General features: G+C 31.3%; 1 protein-coding gene across 1 annotated transcript in view; it reads left to right on the top strand.

Moving 5' to 3' along the window:
* Window positions 1-2,783: 2,783 nt before the first annotated feature.
* Window positions 2,784-25,254, top strand: part of LOC145261007 (uncharacterized) — a 36,164-nt gene continuing 13,693 nt past the window's right edge. Inside the window, exon 1 of the mRNA XM_080119134.1 lies at window positions 2,784-2,903. Coding sequence (XP_079975260.1) covers window positions 2,784-2,903 — 120 coding nt within the window. The remainder of the gene's footprint in view (window positions 2,904-25,254) is intronic.

Below are 25,254 nucleotides of genomic sequence, written 5' to 3'. Positions count from 1 at the left end.
TTTATTTTGATAGCGTTTTTTGTCGAATTAATATATACTATAATCAGTTGAATTGTCAAGAAAAAGAAACTTCCTAAATATTAACAAATTTTTAAAAGATTTAAACGATTAAAATTCTATTATTTCAAAATGTTCTGTTATAACATAGATTTTTAATTATGCTTAAATTTTATTAAAATATTAAGTTTTAATATAAACATGGCTCTTGTCAGCTATTATATCGCCAGATGAAAAGCGATTTGAAAATATTATTGCCCAAATATTAAGCATTTTGTTTGTCTCTTTTTACCGAACAAACTATGGAAGCCGATATTTAACAAAATGGGCATTCAGTAAAACTGTATTTAATATGTAAATTTTTATAATATTTTTAATTATAAAACTGTGTAAATATGAAACACTAACAAAATTATAACAAAGATTAATTATTAATTGCCGTTTAAAGACGATAAACAGAGGTTTTGAAAAATCATCAAGTCGCTTCCGCTTTTCCATAGTTCGTATACTTAACACAAGTCTTATATCACATATCATGCTTTCTTTTTTTCACATTGTTTTGGCAGTCCCTAAAGTTTCGTTCTATATTTGTGAGAACAGAAAAGCATAGCGTGATTATCTATATTTACCAACATTAGCTTCTTCAGAAAAGATATTGGCCATATTTATTTTATAACTGCATTTTACCAAACGTCTCAATGTTTTGAAATGTAAAAAATAAAATGAAAGTTTCGCAAACTCGTGAAGACATCGTAATTTCCACTGATTAACAATAAATGGCAAATGTACAGTTAAACTCCACCCCTCGACAAATCCTTTAAAATTGCCAATTTTGGGGGGTTTCGGACGGCGGAATACGAAAATAACGTTTAAATTTCTGGCAAAAGAGTAGTTTTCAAGTTATAAATAAATATTGGTTTTAAAAAGCGGGGCATCACTTTTCTGTAACAATTTCACGTAAAATGAGCACCCGTTTTATGACCACTTTTTATTGGGGGGGCAGTATTTTAAAGTTTTTTTCCTCCTCGAAAAATCGGTACTCATTGGGCGTTGACTTCCATAGTGTCCTGGCCTTTATATGACTTGTACGACCTATACGTTTCCTCATGAAAACAGTAGGGAGGGCATTTATATATTTTTCCTGCATAGAAATCAATTTCAAGTTATTTTTTTAAGAATGAAAAAGGAAAAAAATAGATATTAAAAAACAAATTGGTGTTTATCTGGTGCTGGAAATGCAAAATGTCGATTACCTTTTTTTCACCTTTACTTCACCTTTTACTTCAAATATGGTCGCCTCTACTATAGATAAAATCTACCTCAGAAGAAATTGTTTTTTTGGTTGTGAGAAAAATAAATACATAATCATATTAAGTGAAATTTTTTGTATGAGAACTATTGTCATCGGAAAAAATTAGGAATCGTTCCTACAGTATTCTTAAGCTAATTTTTTTCTTATTCAAGCGAATATGCACAGATCACTTGTTGCACAGCCTCGATATGTGGCATTTACCTGTAAAAAATTGGGAAATGGGGCGCATTGCATTTTCGGTCCGAGAGCCCGTAATACTGTCAGCCCACCCCTGTTTGTGTCCTTTCTCGCTCACTATATTTTTCATTTAATTTCAGTACAGCATTTATTATCTTGGAAACTTTACCCAAAATGACCGATTCGAAGCCATCAAAAAGCGAAAAATTGAAGATGAATGCAAAGTGTTAAGCAAGGAGTGGATTGAAAGGTATTTCTTTACTGATGTTGGAGTTAAAGCTACATGTTTGATTTGTCATGATGCAGTTGCTGTTTTCAAATACTAGAATTTGAAACGGCACTTTAAAACCAAACACTCCAACTTTGGAAGCAATTTATCAAAGCAAGAACTGCAAAGGAAGGACTGGTCTGATAAAAAGTTTTAGGCAACAGCAAACTCTGCTTCAAATATTTCCTTTTTGCAATGGAATGTGACAAAGGCAAGTTTTGCATTGACCAATAAAATTACAAAGCAAAATAAGTCATTCGCAGAAGCAAAATATATTAAAGATTGCATGGTTAATGCTGACAATGTAGTATGTTCTGAAGTTATATAAAAAGTAGAAGCTATACCTCTGTCAAGAAGAACGATTGTTCGTCGCATAGATGCAATTTCAATGGATATTGATGAATAGGTGTTAACAGCCAGTGTTAGTTTTCAGTGTTTTTTATTGCTGTGGCCGTGTGACCTTAATGAATAAAACAGCAAATAAGTTTTTCGCTCAGTGTGTTGACTTTTCACTGCATCCTACATCAAGAAAGCCTCTGTAAGTCATCTTTGAAACTCAAACATGTTATGCATCCAGTAGTGCGTGCAGTGAACCTAATAAGAACACGGCGACTGAAACACAGGCAGTTCCAATGTTTGTTGGAAGATATCGATGCAGATTTTACTGATGCAATATATCACACAAATATCCAATGGTTAATTATGGGGAAAGTACTGAAGAGAATGTGGGACGTTAAAGCAGATGTTGTTCATATGAAAGAAATTTCTTGTGACTGTTTAAAGGAAATGGAGTGTTACCAATGGGTTTGTGATTTTGCATTAGCTGTAGACATATTGCAAAAGCTGAATGAGTTAAATACAAAACAAGCAGGCAGAGGTGTATTTGCTCATATATTGTATGTTGAAGTGAAAGTGTTTCAATTGAAAATTAAAGGTTTTTCCAATCAGCTTAAAGAGTTAAACTGTGTTCATTTCCCTCTGTTGAAAACATGAGCTGTTACACAGGCAAACAAATACAATTCACAGGTGATGGCTCTAAAAGAGGAATTTAACAGAAGTTTTGCTGATTTCAAGGCAATTGAAGGACAGTTAGATTCGCTCAGCTCACCTTTTGCATGTGACGTTGAAACAGCTGCCGAAGAACTACAGGTAGATCTTATTGATTTGCAAGTTGACAACTCTTTCAAAACCACTAGTCGAATTTTATGCATCTCTGTACACAGAAAAGTTTTAAAATCTGAAAAAATTTGCAAGGAATATGTTTGTGTTATTTGCTTCAACTTACATATGTGAGCAGACTTTCTCCATATTGAAAATTAAAAAGTAAAAAAACATGCCACTTTTTACAGACTTAAATCATCAGTCAGTGTTAAGAATCAGTACAATCAACTTGACACCTAATTTCAACAAACTGGTAAATAATTGCAGTCAGGTGCATCATTTTTAATGAGTTATTTTATCCTTCTGTTGCTCAGTTGCTGAGCTATTATGTTTTTCAAATAAATATGTTTCGTATTAAATTCATGCTTTAAAATATCAATACAAATATGTTTTCCTTTTTGAAATTGAGTTACTTTATTTTTAAATAAATGTGCTTCATGGGACGTTTCTTTTTTAATATATAAATTCATTTTTACCCTTTGAGTTACTTTATATGTGTATCTTTTAAAGATTTATTCTAAAATATGTATTCATAAGATATATTTTTAATCTCTTTAAACAGTTACTTAATATTTGCTTTTATCCTTAAAACAAGTTAATTTTGTTTTTCAAATGTGTTTCATGTGAAGCGCATACTTAAAAATACATATTAATAAAATCGTGTTCTTTTAAATTTTAAAGTTACTATACCTTTCAAATAAATGTGTTTCATGAGAATTTTCTATAGTACTTTAAAATGCTAATAAATGACAATTAATTCCATTTTTTCTTTGAACTCCTTTTATTTTGTCTATTTTAAATATCAATTATATTGGAAAATATACTATGCGGCCCAGTAAAATTTAGAATGTTTTAATGCGGCCCTTTCACTGAAAAGTTTGTCCACCCTTGTTCTAGACGAAAGACATTCATATCAGTTTAGGCGAAGTAGGGATCACAGTTTATGGTTAGAAAATAAAGAGTTGGTTTTCGATGCGTGAAAATTAACCATATAGCTTTTGACACATTGATCACATTCTCAAGGCCAGAAAAATAAACGCAGATAGATTTTGCCGTTGTTGGCTTTTCAAGCGTTGCCATAGATGGTAGTTGCGTCTGCGTATATGTATACCGGATATATTAGAATGTTATATATGTTATTATTTATCAACTTTCCCAGAAGATGCAATGTCGGATACAAATCTATAGAGAAAAAGAAAAAAATGTATAATCTTAGGACTTGAAATAATTTTCAAAAATATGAATTAGATTATCTTATAAATCTTTCGAAAGAATTTGCGTAAAAACATTTAAGTAAAGGTAATAATAGAAAAACTGCACTTTAGATATAATGGGTAATTCGAAATAACAGATCGCATAAAACTGAAAAAACAAATGTTATGGGGATCATTTAGTGGATATGGTGCATATACATGTTAAGCAGTTCTGGAAGCGGGTAATGTGAAATAAATAGAGACAAAAGGAGCAAAAAGATATGTGAAACGAATAAAACAACTCATCCAAACGTAATTATATTGTGGCAATATAATTAATAAAACAGATATCTTGAATGTATTCATAGTAACATATCCCGGCAGAGGCTTTAATTAATCGCATGAAAGGAAATGCAACAAACTAATCCAAAACAAATATAAAAGCAATCATGATTAAGTTAAAAATATGGTTGGGGCATGTAACGGTCACACTTTGAATAATAAAACAGATGACATAAGCATAAAACGGAGCCATCATTGAACATGTGTATTATAAAATCCTTTATCACATGGAAATAAAAACGAAATTATTCAATCAAGAAGACAAGGATTTACAATATATACCAACATATAAAATACTATAGTAGTTTTCGACGTCCAAAAAAACATGATTAACTGTATGAGGCAAGAGAACTAACCAAATATGTGCCCCTACTCGATTTAATGTCAGGAGTTTGGAACAGGGAAAAACTGCTCTTTTATCAATAATAGTAGGAGCATCAGAGACAGTTTCGCAAATCCGAAAAATGACATTGACAAACTGAAGTGAAAGAGAGGATATTGATTGAAACAGCAAATATATTAGGGAAATAAACGAGCGCGAAAAACAACCGACATTAGCAGATATATTGCAAACAACATATGGGTATTTGTATCCACAGCACGGCCCAGACTTGATATGAAACAAAAATAATGTTATCTGAAATTTCAAAACAAAATAGATCACATAACTTCTTAACCATTTCCCAACTAAATCAAACGCATTCTCGGCGGCATGACGACATTCTGTACCACAAAAATACTTGCAGAAATTAGGGAGGATAGCTTCGAAATACAGTAAGTCTTTATATCCCAGTGTTTACCACGAATGTTTAATGGCGATTTCTGACACTTCTGGTACAGTGGTCACGTTAGCTGATTGGGATGCTACAATTTTACTTTCGGTTTCGAGTGTAGCTGCACTTACTTTTGAAGTAATGACTCTATAATAATATACACACAATCTAGACAAAAATTCATATTAAAGCGTATTTTACGCCCGATCAAAGCCGACTTCCGTCCCTGATGTATGACTTTTAAAATAATGTTCAAATATCTGTATGTATTTGTGTGGAGTTTTCTCCGTATGATTTTGATTATTCGGACTAATAATCTAATCTTGAATATTATTCTTACAACAATTTGGCCGATGTAACCTTCATAAATTTTATATACTTATAGTCGAAGTCGGGGCTCTTTATATCGAACACGGGAATCTGTAACCGGAGAATTTGCGCTCGTTACATCAGCCTCATAAAAAGTTTTAATTCTCGAGAAAATTAAATCACCGAGTTAGACATAAAGATTAGATCATTCGACACCGACAGATTTCCAATTTCAACCAACCGTCGAAACGTTGTAGAAATAAGATCCTCATTTACAAAACTCCACAACATAGTTTGGTAAAATAACTATTATTAAAAAAAACAGAAACAAAAATTTTAAAAGAGACGTTCGAGTAACGTCATATAATTGAAACATATTAACAATAGAAATGCCGATAACAAATGCCATAGACTGCTTTTTTATTTTTATGACGAACATAAGTTAAAAAAAATGACGACGAGGAAGAAGTTGTGTTAATGCCGTTTTTACCTCAATATGTACTGATTGCCTTTTCCGACTTCATGGACACCCATTGCGTCCTTAATGACTCTAAATTTAATGAATCGACAATAAAAAATAGAAACGAAGTCATGGTGTGTGGAGAGTATAATTACAGACAATAAGAGAAATCACGCAATAAACCTAGATTATACATCAAGAAAAATTACCATTACGATCGATAACATCTAATTAAAAAAAAAAATCTTGTTTATGTCTTCATGTGTAATTTTAAAAAAAACATTTCTTTGACGTATATAGGAATAAAATAGTCTAAGTGTGTAATAATGAGTATGAAATTATATATATGTATGTGTGTGTGTGCGTATATATATATATATATATATATATATATATATATATATATATATATATATATATATAGTTTTTATGTGTTTGTGTACAATATTTTTTATCTCTGACCGGTAAATATAAATTACCCGAAAAAAATCTTTATACACATTTTTAGGGATGCAAATAAAACATAATGACACTAAGCCTAATACCACGAATATCGTCTTCGAATGTCGATCAAATTCCATTGTCTACTGGTGATTTTATAAAATGTTTAAAGTATCTGCGTTTTACTAAGGCGACAGGATTAAACATTGTAATTCAGAAAATTAATATTTATTATTATGTAATGATTATAGATAAACTTATATAATAAACTGAAATATTTGAATTTTCAAATGAAGATATATATATATATATATATATATATATATATATATATATATATATATATATATATATCAATGCGCTTGTCCGTCCGATGTTCTGTGTCACAGAAGATCATCATCATCACAATCAAAAGGTTTAATTAATGAAATAGGAATTCTCTCCCGCACTCACATATGATTTGGCGATTATTTTACTAATAATATTACCCCAAGCTTTATATCTTCTTTTTATTTATTATATTATTTATTTTATATTAAGATATTGAAGTTCTTGAGGATTTTACTTCTTGTCCAAAATTATTGTCAAAACTCATTATAGACTTCCTTGCCAACAGTATTAATTTTGTTTTGCCTTAGGGTATATCTGTTATTTTATGGGGCATTAAAAGGGACTAATTTTTTTTAAATAGTGATATAAATTGGAAATATGATTCTATGTCGAATGAAACCAATTTAACTTTCTTTTTGTTATTAATATTAGAAAATCATTCAGTGGCTATAGATTGCCATAGTGGCATTTAGATACAGACTTGATTTTAGCGATTACGCTGTCGATGATGTTTTTAGTTAATTAGCCTATAACACATCTCGAAAGAAAATGAGTCTAATTGAGGGAATGTTATTAAATTTCTCTTCATGATAGTGTAAGTAAATGTTAAGGTACCTGATAATGTTGTCTCTGTTTGACTATTTTGAGCTTAGGTAGGATATTTGTGCTTCCTCATTTATTCTGTCTTGCTAAGCCCTACGTGTAGATTCGTAATTTTTATTAAGTTATTTATACAGGAGGTTTTTATATATTTTATATTCATAGTGTAGTAGTTTCTACTTTTACCCGCCAGAACTATTAGTTTATTTTGGTGGCTGTTTGCAATAGATATAGAGAATTTGTTTATTTTTAAGGATTTGGGTTGTTGTTTTTTTTATGTTTAAATTTAATACTTTTAATTAGATTAACTAAATCCTTTTCAAGTCTGTATGTTTTTATCTATGTATGTCTCTCATTTTTAGATTTTCGACGAATTTCTCTGTCGTTTAGTTTCCTTGAGGATAGAGTATTTTCTGGCCATGAGATTTAATATTAAATAGGGGTTTCCTTTTGATACAATAGTTTTCAAAGTGATAGGCCTTCCATCTCATATTCCTCACAAATGCGTTAACACTTCAAATCAAGCTATTCAAAAAGTCTCATTAGATGGGGCGGGTATCGTTTTAGTAGATACTTGTGTGTTATCCTCATAAAACGTACCTGCAAGTACGAAGAATTACAATGCGAAAATGAGGGAGCTACTTATATATTGTAGAGCATAATAGTAAAAAGATCTAAAAGAGCAAAGTTTCTGATAATGTATGAACACTTCAAAAGGGCTGTGCTCGAAGTATAGGATAAACTCGATATGTGTATCTACCAGGAGCTATATAAATACACAGGATAGAATACCAATACATGTGAAATTATAAATTAGCTTCAAAAGAAAAAGAAAAAAAAACATCAGAGTAAGTGTGCTATTGTTTCGGAAACGTTATCCATTCATTTATTTAATATTGACAAATGAAATATTTTTGGATGCAGTCTCTCCATCAGCACGACAGCGAGGAAAGGGAAAACAGCAACAACATTAACCTAGCGTATTGGAGGAAGTATGGCGGGTGAACCTGAAATTTAGAAAGAAAGAATAATTGTGTAGAAATAATTACAAAAAATGAAAAAAATTGTTTTATAGTGAGTTAAATTGTTATTTTTGTTTATATAAATAATATTAAATATATTTCAACTTATATTTAATGTTAATAAATAGATGTAGGGATTCTTCTAAAAACAAGAAATCACATAATGTCTAGGGGTAAATAAACTCTGGTATTAACAATGTTTATTCGTATTACTATTCATCGAACTACTGTTCACATCTTGATTGTGATTTTCATAAAGTTTCGGTCGAGGTAAACTTCGACCTTCTTCAGGTGTATCTTGTCAAACTCGGGAATATTTCTGTCGAATTCGAGAATTTCGATAGAATTTCGAGCAGAAACATTTATTTACTTCACGGTGGGTGCGTTCTCTTGTTCCGTCAGCCAGGACAGGATAGATATCCTAAGTAATTCGCAAATGTATTTATTCGGTCGCCCTCACTGAAGATTGAACCTTCAACGTTCAGGAGAATATCACTTTTACAATTGATTTTTCTCAGTACTCTTACCACTGCACCACGGGCCCTTGCGGACAATCCTAGTACGAGCCTTTAACCTATATTTATTTATAGTTTTAAATATCAATATTTATTACTAATTATTATTATATATTAATGTATATCTATCTCTGTACTCATTACTTGTACATATTAATGCTTTAAAAATGTTTTTAAATGTGTTTGCTTATTGTTTGTATATATTATCTACTGTTTATAATTACTGGTTCCAATGTCGTATTAATTTCTATACTGGGTCTATTAGCGGTTGGTTATTCCCTAGCATATGTGCTGCGTCTTCCAGTGGTCTTACCCGCCACTGCTTCTCTTTCTATAAGTTTACTTCGTCCCATAATAGTAGATGGTTTCCTTTTTCCTTCCAGATATGGAAAGATATACCTGATTCGTCTCTTCACTTACCACAGCTTTTCGATGTTCTTCTAACCGTACTTTCAATGGAAGTCACGTTTCAACTTTGTATATTTTCTCAGATTTACATTGAGATTTCACATATACTAGGTCGAGAAATGAGTCCTTCACCTTGTGTAAGAAAGGAGAGATTACACTTCATAAGAAGGTCTATAGTTGTTCAATTCGTAAGGACCCCATTTATCGCGTATTTTTTGCCTTTCTAATCTTTTTAAAGTGCTTGGAAATCGTCGTATATGTTATAACTTATTCAAAGGCAAATTCTTGAATAAGTGTGTGTGAATTGGCTTTGACTAAGGTTTGTAATTGATCGTTGTCAACATCTGATAGTCGACCACTACGCTCATCATCTTCACGACTATCGTCGCCGCCACGAAATTTTTAAACCACTATTGTACTGTGTGTTTAGTAGTGGTTTCTCGGCCAAACGCTTCGTTGATATTGCGACATGTTTCTAACAGTTTCAGACCTAGCTTGAATTGAAATAAGAAAATATTTGATTGATTTGATTGCGAATTTGATTGTTTCCAATTTGCATTTAGTGTTTTAACAGGAAGAATAGTTGTTTTAAAGCGATTGTAATTCAAACGATTAGATAGACAAACAACCTGTTTAAAATGATATATAAAGTAAAGGAATTATACTGAAAACTATTTTAAAATATACATAATTTGAAATAAAAAATAAAAATTCCGCAAGAACCTTATTGTCACCATAATATACATACATATATATATATATATATGTGTGTGTGTGTGTGTGTGTGTGAGTGAGTGTATGTGTGTGGTTACCAATACATATTCCTCTCTATATGTGCATGGATACAGAAAATAGTCTTATATAGAGAGAGTTAGAAATAGATATTACATACACATACGTATATATAGAATCTCCACTATTTACTTCTGTGTGTGCAATTATATTATGCTTACAAGGTATAAGATATACATTATATGCCCTAACTTACAGAATATCAGTATAAATACATAGTATATAGAGATTGGGAGAAAAATACATTATGCATATATACACCCATATGCATTCATGCGCTATTCTCTCTTTGTTTTTGTGCAGTTCCCGTCTTATATATATATATATATATATATATATATATATATATATATATATATATATATATATATATATACACATATATATATATATATATAAGTGTGGGTGTATGTGTGTGTATGTGTGTGTTTTGCGTTTTATTTAGATGAATACCGTATATATATATTATAGACTTGTTAGTTTAAGGGTATATGTATGTGTAAATGTACCAGACAATATATGAATAAACCAATCATAGAAACTGTAAATGGATAAAAGGAAACAATATAATAATACAAAATATAATAAGGAAATAAATAAAAAAGGGGAAACATACATATTGTAAAATTACATTTTCATGCAAAGAGGAAAGAGTAAAAAATATAATATATTTGAATTGCTCCCTCTCATATAAAAAATGTATATACAAATATATATATACATATATATATATATATATATATATATATATATATATATATATATATATATATACATTGATATAATAAATCTAATTCAAGTATACTTATGTGTCAATATGGTTCTGTAAAAGTGTACGTATTTTCAATGTGCCCGTACTTGAAGCGATCATGCAGATTTGAAAATGTATTCGTACGTGTGAAAAGCATTATTGGCTCTTCATTTTGCTTCCACTCCGGAACATTGTTTTTTCATCGTTTCGCTAACCTGCCTTTCTGTCATTTCGCTTTTTGTTGCAAATCTAATGATGCCTAAAATTACCTTCAGGAATTTGAAAAATTAATAAAACCTTTTTCCTTTTTTCCTCTCAGCTAAAAAATTGCTGTGATAGTCTGACGGACGACGGAGAAAAAATGATCAATTCACATTCACACACACGTATATATGTATGTATATATATATATATATATATATATATATATATATATATATATATATATATATATATATATGTGCGTGTGTGTGCGCGCATATATGCATGCGTATGTATAAATATATGTATACATTCTGAAAAAATGATAATGTAAATATATACATTTATTCATTTATAAATATATAATTATATACATATCCACAATCTTTATACACACACACATATATATATAAATATATACTATTCTATATATGTATAACAACACACATGTAACTGTATATGTACCCATGTGTGTACTTATATAGGTATATAAATGTATGCATACGTATATTTATATATATATTGCATTTACACACATATATATATATATATCTATATCAATATAAACTGCATTTACACACACACACACACATATATATATATATACATATATATATATATGTATATATATTGGTCGAATAGAATCGGAAGTAGATGTATTTCCACGATGTTCTTTTGATATAGTATACGGAATTTAAATAGCATATATATATATATATATATATATATATAACTACTTCATTTACTCACATAAAATTAATGTACAGAAGTATTAATTTATGCGTAAACTTTAAGTATTTCCTTCAAAAGTGCACAATACGCACGTAGAGCTAGTTAGTAAGTTATAAAATATATATGGCGTATCAGCTAACATAAAAATAACAAACTTCCTGGACGTCACGTTAAAATTAGATAAAACACACATCTGGACCCTACTTAAAAGATAACGCTACTCCAATATACGTACACTCTAAGCCCAATCACCCACCATCAATTAGTAAACAGATTCCTAACTCGATCGTATTAGACTCAGGAATAACTAAACCGATGAAAATGCATTTAACAGGTCAACCAATATCTATGAAACATCCCTTAAAATTAGTGGATACAAATATATCGATATCAAATATAAGCAATAAAACACCAATGCCTATAATAAAATTTAAAAAAAAGGAAAAAGGACTATAATTTGGTATACGGCCCCATACAATCAAATGGTAAAAATAAAACTTGGCAAAAAAATTCTAGATCTTATTGAAAATCACTTTCCCGCAACTAACCAATTACACATAATTTTAAATAAAAAAAAAAGATTAACGTTATCCTACAACTGCTGCGAAAACATAGTTGGTTGGTTGGTTTGTTGTTTTACGGCATATCAACCCTTTTCAGGTCATTTACTGCCGAATCCAGTGATTTTAAATAACAATTTTGTAATAGAATATTTTTTTCAAGTTGTTTCTATTTAACCCATAGTTGGGACCCTAACATGTACTACCACTCCGGATCAGAGTGGACCTGGGAGCAATGGAAATTAAAGAGTGGCCCCACACTCCCCAAACCCACGAGCTGGGGCCTCACCATCGGATATAGTTTAAGGTCATATCCAGGACCCGCGAAAACATAGAGATGAAAACTAAACCACATAAAAACAATATATTAAATGAAACAATATAAACAACAACAAAATAAACAATAAAAAGTAGACACCATGACAAAAATAAAACTAACCCTAGCAGAAATAATAATAATAAAAATAATAATAATAATAATAATAATAATAATAATAATAATAATAATAATAATAATAATAAACCAACCCGGACAACAACAACCATACTAGAAATAAAAATTAAAAATACTAATAACGAACAAGATAAATGCAACTGTAGACACCGCACACTTTGCCCACTTAAAAATAAATGTCTAATCAAAAACGTAGTTTACACGGCTACAATATTTGCAAAAGAAACCCCGAATACCAAGACATTTTACGTAGGTATTACTTCCTCAGATTTCAAAACTCGAGAATATGACCACAAAATTACATTCAACAATAAAAAAAACACCGTATGAAAACAACGCTAGCAAATAAATACTGGGAACTAAAGGAAAGCGGAAATTCGCCGGTAGTCGAATGGAAAATAATAAGACAAGCTACAACAAGTAGATACCTAGACGACCCATGTAGATTATGCCTTCATGAAAAATTTGCTATCCTGGACTTTAAAAAAACATCTATTAAACTGTAGGAGAGAAATAGCGAACAACCGTGTTCACAAGATAAAATTTACTCTAGGATAGCGATACAAAATAATGTTCAAACTAATAAAAACAATAGAAAATAAAAAATAAATTAATTAAATAAATATGAATACACATAAACTATCACACATATATGTATGCATATGTATATGTACACACATATATACATATATAGATATATATATAAGAAATAAAAATTACAATAAGTTTACCAAGTTAATCAAAATGGTAAACTTAAAATATATTATAAATATTTGTTCATATATATATGTATATATATATATATATATATATATATATATATATATATATATATATATATATATATATAAACGAACATTAAAAAAAACTGACCTAGATTTAAACCAGGTCAAGAAACTAGATATCAAGGCTTAATAGAGCACACCCAAAGGAACAGGTCAACCAGAGGTAAATTAGGCCCTTGTCCGGTAAGTGCATGTTCATTTGCTGATTGGAAGGGCGCGTTGGATAATAAAAAGCTGATTGGCTAACTAAAATCTCAATAGAAGTTGCGTATATAAAAACGACAGACAACCACAAAATTAGCGCATAAGCCTGAAGAGTCTTAGAGTTAATTAAACACGGAATATTCACTGTAGCTTAATCTGCATATATATGTTATAACTTACTATACATACATATATATATATATATATATATATATATATATATATATATATAGATAGATAGATATATACGTACATATATATATAATAATTTTAAAAATACATAACGCAAATTTAGCTTAATCACATTAGAAATCTATTTCGAATATCCACGGGTCTTTTATGAGAGAAGAGCTTGTCATGTTATCCTCTTCTTCGAATAGTAGTAACTTTACAACAGGCTCTGAATTTATTAGAAGAATCTGGGAAAAGAAGAAAAAAGATGAAAAAAGAAGGACGGGAACAAAACTGAATTGCAAAAAATAATAAATGAAATAGACAAATAAAGCTGTAGAAGATAAGGACTTTTGCTTTCTTATTCCGGCATAGTTTCTAATCGTTACTTACTTTTGACTTGATATTTGCAAACCTTGTTACCCTATGTTCATCACACACGTTAATTCCAAGACGGACTTCAGTTTGTCTCCAATAATACCTTTTTAAATAATATTGAATATTAATATGATAATATATTTTTTTACCCATGCATTTTATTACTTACTCAGTCCAAGGACATCTATTGCTTACACCAGCATTGTAATATTTAGACCAATTTAGTCTCTAGATGAACTAAACCAAACGAAAGGAAAACATTGATTCAATAACAGTCTGTCTATTTATTTTCCCGTAGATTTCATAAAAAAAGATGCGTTATAATTGTTTCGATGTTTTGTAGCACTCTTATTGTCTAATCCTGCATAATTCAATAATATTTGTTCATATATAAAGGGATGTTTAACAGTCGGAACGTTTAAAGAAAGGAAACAATAAAAGAGATCCAAATAATTGCAAAAAAATTCATAAAAAATGCATCAATAGTTTTAGTCTAGCCCCCAGGTGAAGGGAATAAAGAGATAGCGCTCAGAAAGAGGTCAATTTTCTACTGTGTGTTTTCCTATAGTTTGATAATATATATATATATATATATATATATATATATATATATATATATATATATGTGTGTGTGTGTGTGTGTGTGTGTGTGTGTGTGTGGAGGTATCGGATTATAAATATATGTATATATATATATATATATATATTATATATATATTACAATTTGTGTTGCGTGTTGTTTAATCTGATTAACACATAAAGACGAGGTCTGCATCCATTCCAAGCCTGCAGAATAAAACACATACATCGTGCACATTACAACAAAAGTGATACGTCATCATTTGATTTTCCAGAGCATTACAGACATAGCTGGTTGGAAAAAAAGCAAGAAACTCTACCATCCCCCTAGGAACTGTTGCCGTGTTGACCTAAGATTAACCATGACGGAGGCGAATAGACCTAACAGATGAAGGCATTTTTCATTGTTTTCAGGAATACCGCTTGTGAACTAGGCGAAGCCTGGAGGTGTCCACTAATAGAGCAATTGAGTCCCAATGACAACCAAGTAACCCCCTGCCGGCAAACGTTCACTGATTGCCGTTCCTATAACGTTCATTGTGATTATAAGGCGGTAGCACTAGTGACCGACTCATAGTGTTAAAAATAACATTTATTAATGATGTTAACTGTGTTTCGTTTTTATTGAATAGCTCACGCCCGGAATTTGTTTACATTTGATATGAAGATTGCCAAATTGGAGTGCGCAGGAACGTAGTCCCACCAGTTTTGAAGCTATAGCAAATAAATGTTCTTCGTGGAAATTTCGTCTCACCCTATGAATATGGAGGAATAAGGTAAATTATGTTATGCTTGGATTGGGGGACGAGTTCTTGCTGTGAATGAATTACCCGAAAAACTTAAAAAGATAGTGCAAGCATTACATGCTGTTTAAATAGAGGGGAAACGGTTTGATATGCCTCTTCTGCTAAAAAAGAAGTTGTAGGGAAGCTAAGAGAATATTTCCATGCTTATGTGCTTTACAGATTCAATCTTGAGTCACGTACTTTCCGAATATATATATATATATATATATATATATATATATATATATATATATATATATATATATATATATATATATAATCATTTTTTACTATAAAAATCAAATATCTACAGACACTAGTGTTTCATCCTTTCAGGAATCTTCAGGGCACGGTATCACCATATATATATATATATATATATATTGGACTGTTACTTTTGATCTCGATAATAACTAATTATAAAAACACACTAACCACATATACTGGAGACTAATGCTGTGGGTAGAATGTTATAGAGTAAGTCTTGAAAGAAATTACCGCAAAGATTTAATTTATATGAATCATCGATTGATGTACATAAAAATAAAATGTGGAATTTCAATTGAGCTAGTGTAAATACTTGCAATAAAGTCAGTGGGTGTGAACAAATTTATCAGATGAAGTAGAGAATGGGATGAAAGGTGAGTGCGTAAGTAATGCTGTATGTAACAGAGAAGAAAGTATTACATTCCGTAAGAGGCTAGACGCGCGTACAAAACTGAACGAACGCCGAGAATAAATTAAAAGTGGCGAAGCCATAAATGTTCATCATACCCTCCTCTTACTTTTTGCATAGCTCATAACATATGAAGCGTTATGGTATTTATTTATAGTTTTATTATTGAACTATTGTAACTGCACATCTATGGAGGCATATATATATATATATATATATATATATATATATATATATATATATATATATATATATATATATAACGAGTGAAAAAGAAATGAAGAATGATATACACAAAAAATATAGTAATATCCATAGATTGTTTTGCTGCTGTATCGCAGCTCTTCCGTGCGGTTAGATTAGATTCTAACCACTGGGCAACGAAGCAGACACCGTAGGAAAGTAGTAACTTTATTGGTTTCGTACGCATGTCAACCACTAAAATGTTGTCCAATTTTAGATTCAATGAGTTTTTTTTTTACTTAAATTGTAGTAAAAGCTGACGAAATCGTTTTAAGTGAAGAATGTCGCTGGCTTATATATTTGTATTTATATACATACTGTTTCACCGTATTACAGACATTCAGTTCCGCTAGATAAGCATCCCTTCAAAAACTATAATTGAAACTTGCCACTCTGATATACGGGCGATGTTAGCAAGTAATGTGACAATGTTGTTTATAAACATTGCGGACCGAAATACAGTAATAGATCCGTTTATTAATAAAGGAATTTAGATTGACATTCGCGTGTATTAACGTATCAATATATTTAAGGATACATTGATTTCAATATATGACTATATTTGTATATATTAAATCAGGAAAATTACTTACATATAATTTTTTTGCGAGATCATTGCACTAATAATACTCCCGTAATTATTGTATTGAGATTTATTCATCAGACTTGTCAGTTTATCTTCATGAGTACCTTCTGTCTATTTCTATCTATAAACCTATCATTGAATTTGATTACAATCTCGAAGTGGACTCTAACACCATTGTTTAGCGATGTAACCCGCCCCCAACTCATTGTTAGTTTAGCTTATATTCCGCCTTTGTCTTTTAGTATGATTTGGTGGTGTTTCATTACACTGCTTCACACACAAAGAACGTAATTCAGTCATATAAGCTAGTAAATGCTTGAATAATTGAGATTAAAGTTGTTTATAATTAATACGCCTATATAATTACCAGAAATAGTGGCTATTTACCTTCAAGCATAAAATACACTAACAAAACGACTATTAGCCAAAAGTGCATTTTAAAATTCAAAGTGGGGTCCTTTAACATTGGAGTTTCTGCCTAAATACTTATGAAACAGTTTGCTTTTTTGTCAATTGATCTTTAATGACACACACTTGATACGGTCTCTTTGTAGATACGTAAACACAAACATCGTACACTGCAGTCACGTTCTTAAAAACGCTACTATTTAACCTGACATCATGATATGGAATAAGAAGGGAAAACAGCTAAACTTAGTAGATGTAAGTGTCTCCAATGGCGTTAGGAGGAAAAGATAAGCAACTACACAGGTCTTATATATGGCATATGGCATGGAAGGAAGTTAACATTTGAGGAAGATCTCAATCGTTTGCAGTAATTATAGAGCAGAACATGAAAAAAAATTCCAAAAACTATATGGCAAATATACCCGTTGAACCCAATGCGAGTATAGTTAAACGGATGTTTAGAATTGTAAAAATATCACTCAACTGAAATGTCTGAGATAACGGGTAAACATGAACAACATGATGAAAGAATTATTTTATTTCGTTTGTTTTGCTTTGTATAAAATTAATGTAGCCTTCCTGCTTATAATGTTGAAATCAAAGAAAATATATTTATTGGATTTAATTAACCAATAAAATAAGGAGTTATAAATCATAATAAAGAAAATTTAGTTAAAACAATCCGTTATCAATTACACAGGAAAAATGACGAGAGTCAATAAATTAGTAAAATCGCACGGTAAAATTCTTAACTAGAGTCGATCAATATAGTGAATTTAATACAAAAACGGAAAATATACTGCAATAAGAATAAAAGAAGAAGAAGCAGAATATGTGTCTCATGAGCTGGGGTAAAGTAATATTTCACACAGATAATATATTGATGAATCAGCATATGCGCTTTATATATTTTCTTAAACATAATTTTTGATATTAAATATGTTTTTAGGAGCATCCATAAACGGAAAATCGATAATAATAATAATAATAATAATAATAATAATAATAATAATAATAATATATATATATATATATATATATATATATATATATATCCATGGGTGTATGTGTGTGTATGGAAAATCGATGATAATAATAATAATAATAATAATAATAATAATAATAATAATAATAATATCAATATATATATATATATATATACATGTGTGTATGTGTGTGTATTCTAGATATATTGTTCAAATATTAAACATGAAAATAATGTTTTAAAGTTCTGAAATAACCCATATTTATATATATATATATATATATATATATATATATATATATATATATATATGCGTGTGTCGTCTCGCGCGTATGTTTTAGCAGGTATGTATGTCTGTATGCATCACCGTACAGCTGTTCTGTCGAATCACAGCTATTCATTGTGGTTTGTGTCAGCATTTGTTTTCCCGCTGAGATTCGAAATCGGAAACACACACACACACACACAGAGACACACACGCACGCACACACACACATACAACCACACATATGTATATGTGCATTGTGTATGTAATGAAACATTATAAGAATGCCATGCGTAAATCAATGCCGATTTCTTTGAAGAAAACGCATGCTGTTTACCTTAAGCAAGAATGTTGACTCACCATTCTACTTACCGTTTCATCGCCTGTTTATTGTCCGTAATGCTTCATTTTCCGGTCCACAAAAATCCTCCTCACCTGAACCCAACAGCATAATAATGCTACTTTCTACCAGCACAGCTATTCTCAGAAATGAACAGTTCTTTACGAAAACCACAACAAAATTAACAATAAAACATAAGTAAATGAACGAAAAAAAAATGAAACAAATAATCTAAAAAAATATGTATAAAACTCTTTGCTCTACTGTCGATTTTTCTCACCCTCATCATTCGAAAAATAACTTGCTCGAAGTCATCGTACGCATAACTTGTAAGGCTGGAATTCTTGAGGTATTTGAGAAGTTATTCCTGAATAGAAGCCAAAGGTTTTACACGAAACGTCTAAATGTATTTGATCCGTGTTTGTTTGTTAATTCATAAGGTCTTAGAGTGAGGTTGCGTTCGAGGATTTGTGTCGGGATAACATTTTAACAATCTGTAAAGATTAGCTTTATGTTGACGCCTCATTTTCCTATGGCGACATTATCAGGGATTGAGATAAAATGTTTTTAGTAAACCCTATTCGAGATATAGATGATAAAATAAAGGGAAATATATTCAGGCATATATAAGACTGAAACATGAACAAGGTCATATAGATCTTCAGGAGAAATAGAAATGAAAAGAGCATAAGTAATAAAATGACAGAAAGAATCTATTAAAAACATTAGATGGATAAACATGTAGGTGTTATCTAAAGATACTTCACTCTTAATGCCATCTTCTATCTTCATAAGAGTCAGATACGCCGTAACATGATGCACTTCTGTCATATCTGGCGATATTATTGCTGTTTTGACAACATACTTATTGAATCAGCAATTATATGGTGAATGAATTCTTCACATCTTCTTTTACACAACAGAGATATTACTAGGCTGTCTATCGTATCGTTTTCTCCATAGTAGGTATTCGATTAAGATCCAATACCCAGTACCTCTTGTTAATCATTTGCAGAAAGAATTTGTCTAACTAAAACCACAACAAATAACACTTAGTTATCTCTTTAATATAAAACGACAGGAAACTTCCATGAACCAATTTTCTTTAGTGGAACATCAAATCTGTGACATATGACCAAACTATTCTGCTTTCCAATTGATTGCATCATTGTTGCTAACAATTCCGATGTGTACAAATACACTCTCAGTCATTATTTTGGACAAAAACGATTCCCAATTAAGAAATATTCTTTCCATTTCACTAATTTTTTTCATTCATAGTGATGATTATTGTTCAACAAAATCTTCCTGTAACATTTATCTCTGAGGTTATTTTTTTTTTTTTGCTTTTATAATTTCTTACTTTTTTTGTTGAACAAGATGGAAAACATTAATAAACGTGTCTGCGTTTCCTACATGACTTTTTCACGTTTACTTGTTAAAGGGATTAACACAAAAATTACCATCATCTAGGTGTGTCGCATACAAAAAAAAATAAAACAAAATAAAAAATTTAAAAAAACAGCAAAATATTTTTTCTAATTTTTGTTTAAATCATCATATTAACTTGTAAATAATGCCAACACGAAATACATTGGAATACAACGCGATTGAAGTACATCGCATCGTTTCGATTACTAATAGACGAAAAAAACCCCTGTAATCATATCACTGGAGCTATCGCATGTGTTTTCGGGTAGGTTGAACTCGTCAGCTTTGGATGGCAACCTATCTAGGGGACAGTAAATCCTCATTTCAATCGTCATCTGCTTGGTGGAATATAACACAGTGGAGACTTGAGACGTGCTGGGTAGACTATCTTCCAAATCACATCTTACAGGATACTATTCTAATATATAGTTTAGCAAAACATATGTTAAACTACACCATATATAATGCATCCTTTGGTGGACGCCCTATGCCATAAGTGATTTATTTTGCACGCTTTGGAGTCACCAATTACTAATAGGAAATGCAATTCGAGCTTATGGGTAACTGCGATTTTTATTTGGATACTTAGCAATGCTATAAGAAGGTTTAGGCGATATGTTGAATATGTAGAATTTGTGTTCTTAGAGGAAACATGAATATTTATTGAATGAAAAAAGTAAAACTATATTGTAGAAGCACTATTAAAACCACCCTGGCTTTGTAAAATGTTCTCTCGTTTCTTTCGCCCGTACTACATTACTATAAAGAGCTCGTTTCGTTTCTAGTATTAACCACGTAATTACATGTTTGATCTCTCTTTTATCTGCTGGTTGTCATAGACATACGCGTGATTTTTTTCTAAAATAATGTTATAACTTATGTTTCCAAAAATACAATAAATGTATCCTGGAGTACGTCGGATAGGAACAGCACGCATATGATAAATCTAGCAAAAGAGTAAGGAATATATATATATATATATATATATATGTGTGTGTGTGTGTGTGTGTGTGTATGTATGTATATGTGTGTGTGTTTGTGTGCGTGTGTGTATACACCCACTTTTCGATTAAACTTTTTAAACATGATTAATACTAAAGACGTTAAAGACGATAGTTAAATGGACAAGGATTCTCACTGGGGACCTGGTGTTGGCGCCATATAACTTCATCCACTTACACATGTTGGTAACCATTACATGGATCATCCTTCTGCAAGAATTCTTACAACAGAATGAAGTTGATAAATAAAATTATACTATTCTGATTCATGCAAACTTACTATATAGTAAAGTTATTATATTAGCTTAATAAAATAGCGGTAGTTGAGAGTATAATATAATATTAAATGTATAAAAACTGCTGGAGTTTCTATTCATTATTGTTTCTCTGGGGTCAAATTCACAAATCATAAATAAAATAAAATAATTTAGACTGGATTCATGTAAATATTGCACATTACAAGAAATGCATTGCAATTGTTTCTTAGTAGTAGGAATTTAGAGTTGTTGAACTGAGTAACATGTTTTCCAGGTCTGGTATCACCTTTGTTCCGAGTAAAATGAAAGACAACACAGAATATATTATTGCATCATATTTATCATATGGATGCTGGATATTTTCTTCCCTGTGTTATTTACGATTTATTTAATTTATATGGAAATTTAAAAAAAAACAGACAGAAAAGCTTAAAATACGACGAAATATTAAAAATATTATTGATATTAAATTAACCGCATTGCAGTCTGCTTTTTTCATTAAGAAGTCACCCATCTTAATTTTTTATCAAAAATTAGCATGGGTATCCGGCGTTGCCCGGGTTTTGGGAGGAGTGTGTTTGGCAAAAAAAGTGGTATTAGGAAGGCAGGCTTGAACCCATACCGCGAAGGGGGCAAAGCAGGGGAAAAACGTGTTGTTACGACCACCGCCAAACCGGAACTGACGTAGGTTTAAATTAAGGCTACACAATCGAAAAAGGGGAATACTGTCGAAAATATCGGAGAATAAAGCGACCCCTCCCTGTAGAAAAGTGTTCAGTTGAGGGTGAAAAAAATAATGTTTTTAGTCAATTTTTCGGTATTTGTCGTCTGAATGGTAGAGCTTCAAAATGATACTGATCTTGTGAAAATCCGTCGCCTCTGTTGAAACGTTTAGGCAGACATGCAAACATATATATATATATATATATATATATATATATATATATATATATATATTTATATATTGGTAGTTCAAATTTACGACAGAAGCCGATTAAAAGGCTTGCCCTCTCTCTAAATACCCTTTATGTAAAATGTCAAATGTTTAGACCAGAAATTGTCTGAGTAATTTTGTTGAGACCCCAGAGTCCAATTTTGTTAAAAACTTCGACCCTTATTATGACCCCTTAACGTTTATTTGTTGGGCCTCAAATACAGTTATAAAGTTAGATCCATGTCCAAGGAACCTATATTTAAAATTTACATTGTTTATATCCAACATTGTCGGAGGAGTTTGGTAGAGTTCTCAAAGGTCAAATCGTTGAACATTGACCCCTTACCGGCAAAATTGCTAGTCGGAAAGGGATTACAAAGAGTTTCCCAAATCTGAGTACCCAGTATATCAAATTTCGAATCTGAAGAGTTTAAATTGACATAGTTATTTTGTAGGGAGATGTACACAGCCAAACACAGACAGCCAGACAGACAATTTAGAAGGATTTCAAGGGCCGAATAAAACATATATCTGGTTTTACAACTCTTAGTAATTCTTTATGTATTAAAAGGCTTCACATATATACATAAAAAGTTATTAATACGGCATTACCTTAACGAAAGATATATTCTGATGGAAATTAAGTAAAATGACTGCTGGGCGATCTCAGTCAAGTATAAATTATTTAACATAAATGGTCACAATGAAATCGGTTGTTTCTCTTTAATTATCCCACGCCGTAAAATACCACGTAAATTTCCATAATTGTTTCAGATTTTAGATAATCCACAACTATAACACATACAAAAGAGTCATATATTTATCTTTATATTTGAACTCGGGTTATAGTTTGTTATTTAGAGTTACATTAGCCTTACTATCTTAGATCACATATTGGAATGGAAACAAGACGTTAAGTAAACAGAATAAACATCATTCGATATATAACATGTTGGAAATTGAGCTATAGTTAAGATTGTCTGTTAATTTCCAGTTTTTACATGGCAATTTTGATGACGGTGACAAGCATGATATGGCCCCTTCATTAATACAGGGGGGTGATAAATTCCTTCGCCTAAAGGAAACAACATTGCAGCTTTAATTTTTAAATTTTATTGCAAAAATCAATTCAGTTAACTTGGTTATATAGTAGAGCTGACATCTATTCAATGTAGTCGTCTTCAGCCAAAATCGCCACCTAGATACGGGTATGGAAATCGGAGCATGCTTTTCGACAAGCGCTCGCCAGATAGTAGCGATCACGTTGGCTTTGGTGTTGTGTGAGGATATTTTTATGATGTTTTCGATGTATGATCAAAAGAATTAGTCCAGCGGGTTTAGTTCGGTAGAAGATGGGGGGGGCAGTGAGAAAAGGGTACCAAGTCGTAGCATTCCTTCTGAAGAAAACCCTGCCTCTATTTGAAATTTTGGACTGGCGCCAAGTCCTGCTGCCACAACCAGGGTCTGCCAGCGGCGACCTAATTGCACCGGAGGATCGCCACATACTTTAGTACATCTAGGTACACTTTGGTATTGACTTTCAAGCCGACTTCCAAGGTGTGAGGAAGGACGATGTGGCCCTCATTTGGAACTTCATCAAATACAATAAGTGTGGCCAGAAACTCCATTGAAATGTGCCTTCAAGCTTTGAACAATCTGACAATTGTCTTACTTCATAATTTGATTCGGTAGAAAGCGGTGCATCTCCGATCTCGCTTGTTGAACATTTTATCACTTTCAGACATGATTGAAGGTTTCTACCGCCCTTGGGATTTGTTCAAATAATACATTTTTGCTTTGAAAAAACTATATTTGCAATTGTCTTTTGATACAGCATAATCACATAAACATACCGTTTCCCGCTAGGTCACTAAAGTTAAGCAACGATGTGTCTGCCCAGTACCAGATGGGTGATCATTTGGGGAGGCCAGGCGATGTATGTATGCTGAGTCATAAGAAATTTCCATGTTAGTATCTGAAAGCCCATTAATTAACTGGGAGAGATGCACCCGTAGTCTTAAGGCACGCATCTAGGAGAAGGTAACTCTGATGACGTCGACAGCATAACTTTGGATTGCCATGGTGGAGGATGAATCTCTAGTAGATCAATGGTTCTATAGTATTACAAGTTACGGTTTCGACCACAGGTATGTGGATTATATAAGGACAACGGATATGTGCAAACAGCTAAAAGATGGTCTGCAATAAAAATTAAAAAATCGGTTTTCATCAAACGAAAATTGATTCTTTTCTAGGATGACGATTTCATTGTCCCAGGCCATAATACCCTGCACGCTCCTTGTCTAAATAATCATATTCTTGCCGTCTGACTATAACATAATAACCATCAAAATGAGCGGCACAAACTGGTAATTCAAAATAAAAGACAATATGGGTTCTTCTCGGAGAAGTATTCTACCAGTGTCTT

The sequence above is a fragment of the Euprymna scolopes genome, chromosome 37 (assembly GCF_053919585.1).
Source record: "Euprymna scolopes isolate OS-2025 chromosome 37, ASM5391958v1, whole genome shotgun sequence".
Taxonomy (NCBI): Eukaryota; Metazoa; Mollusca; class Cephalopoda; order Sepiida; family Sepiolidae; genus Euprymna; species Euprymna scolopes.
The sequence above is the reverse complement of the archived record's forward strand: the minus strand, read 5'-3'. Positions and strand labels throughout refer to the sequence as shown.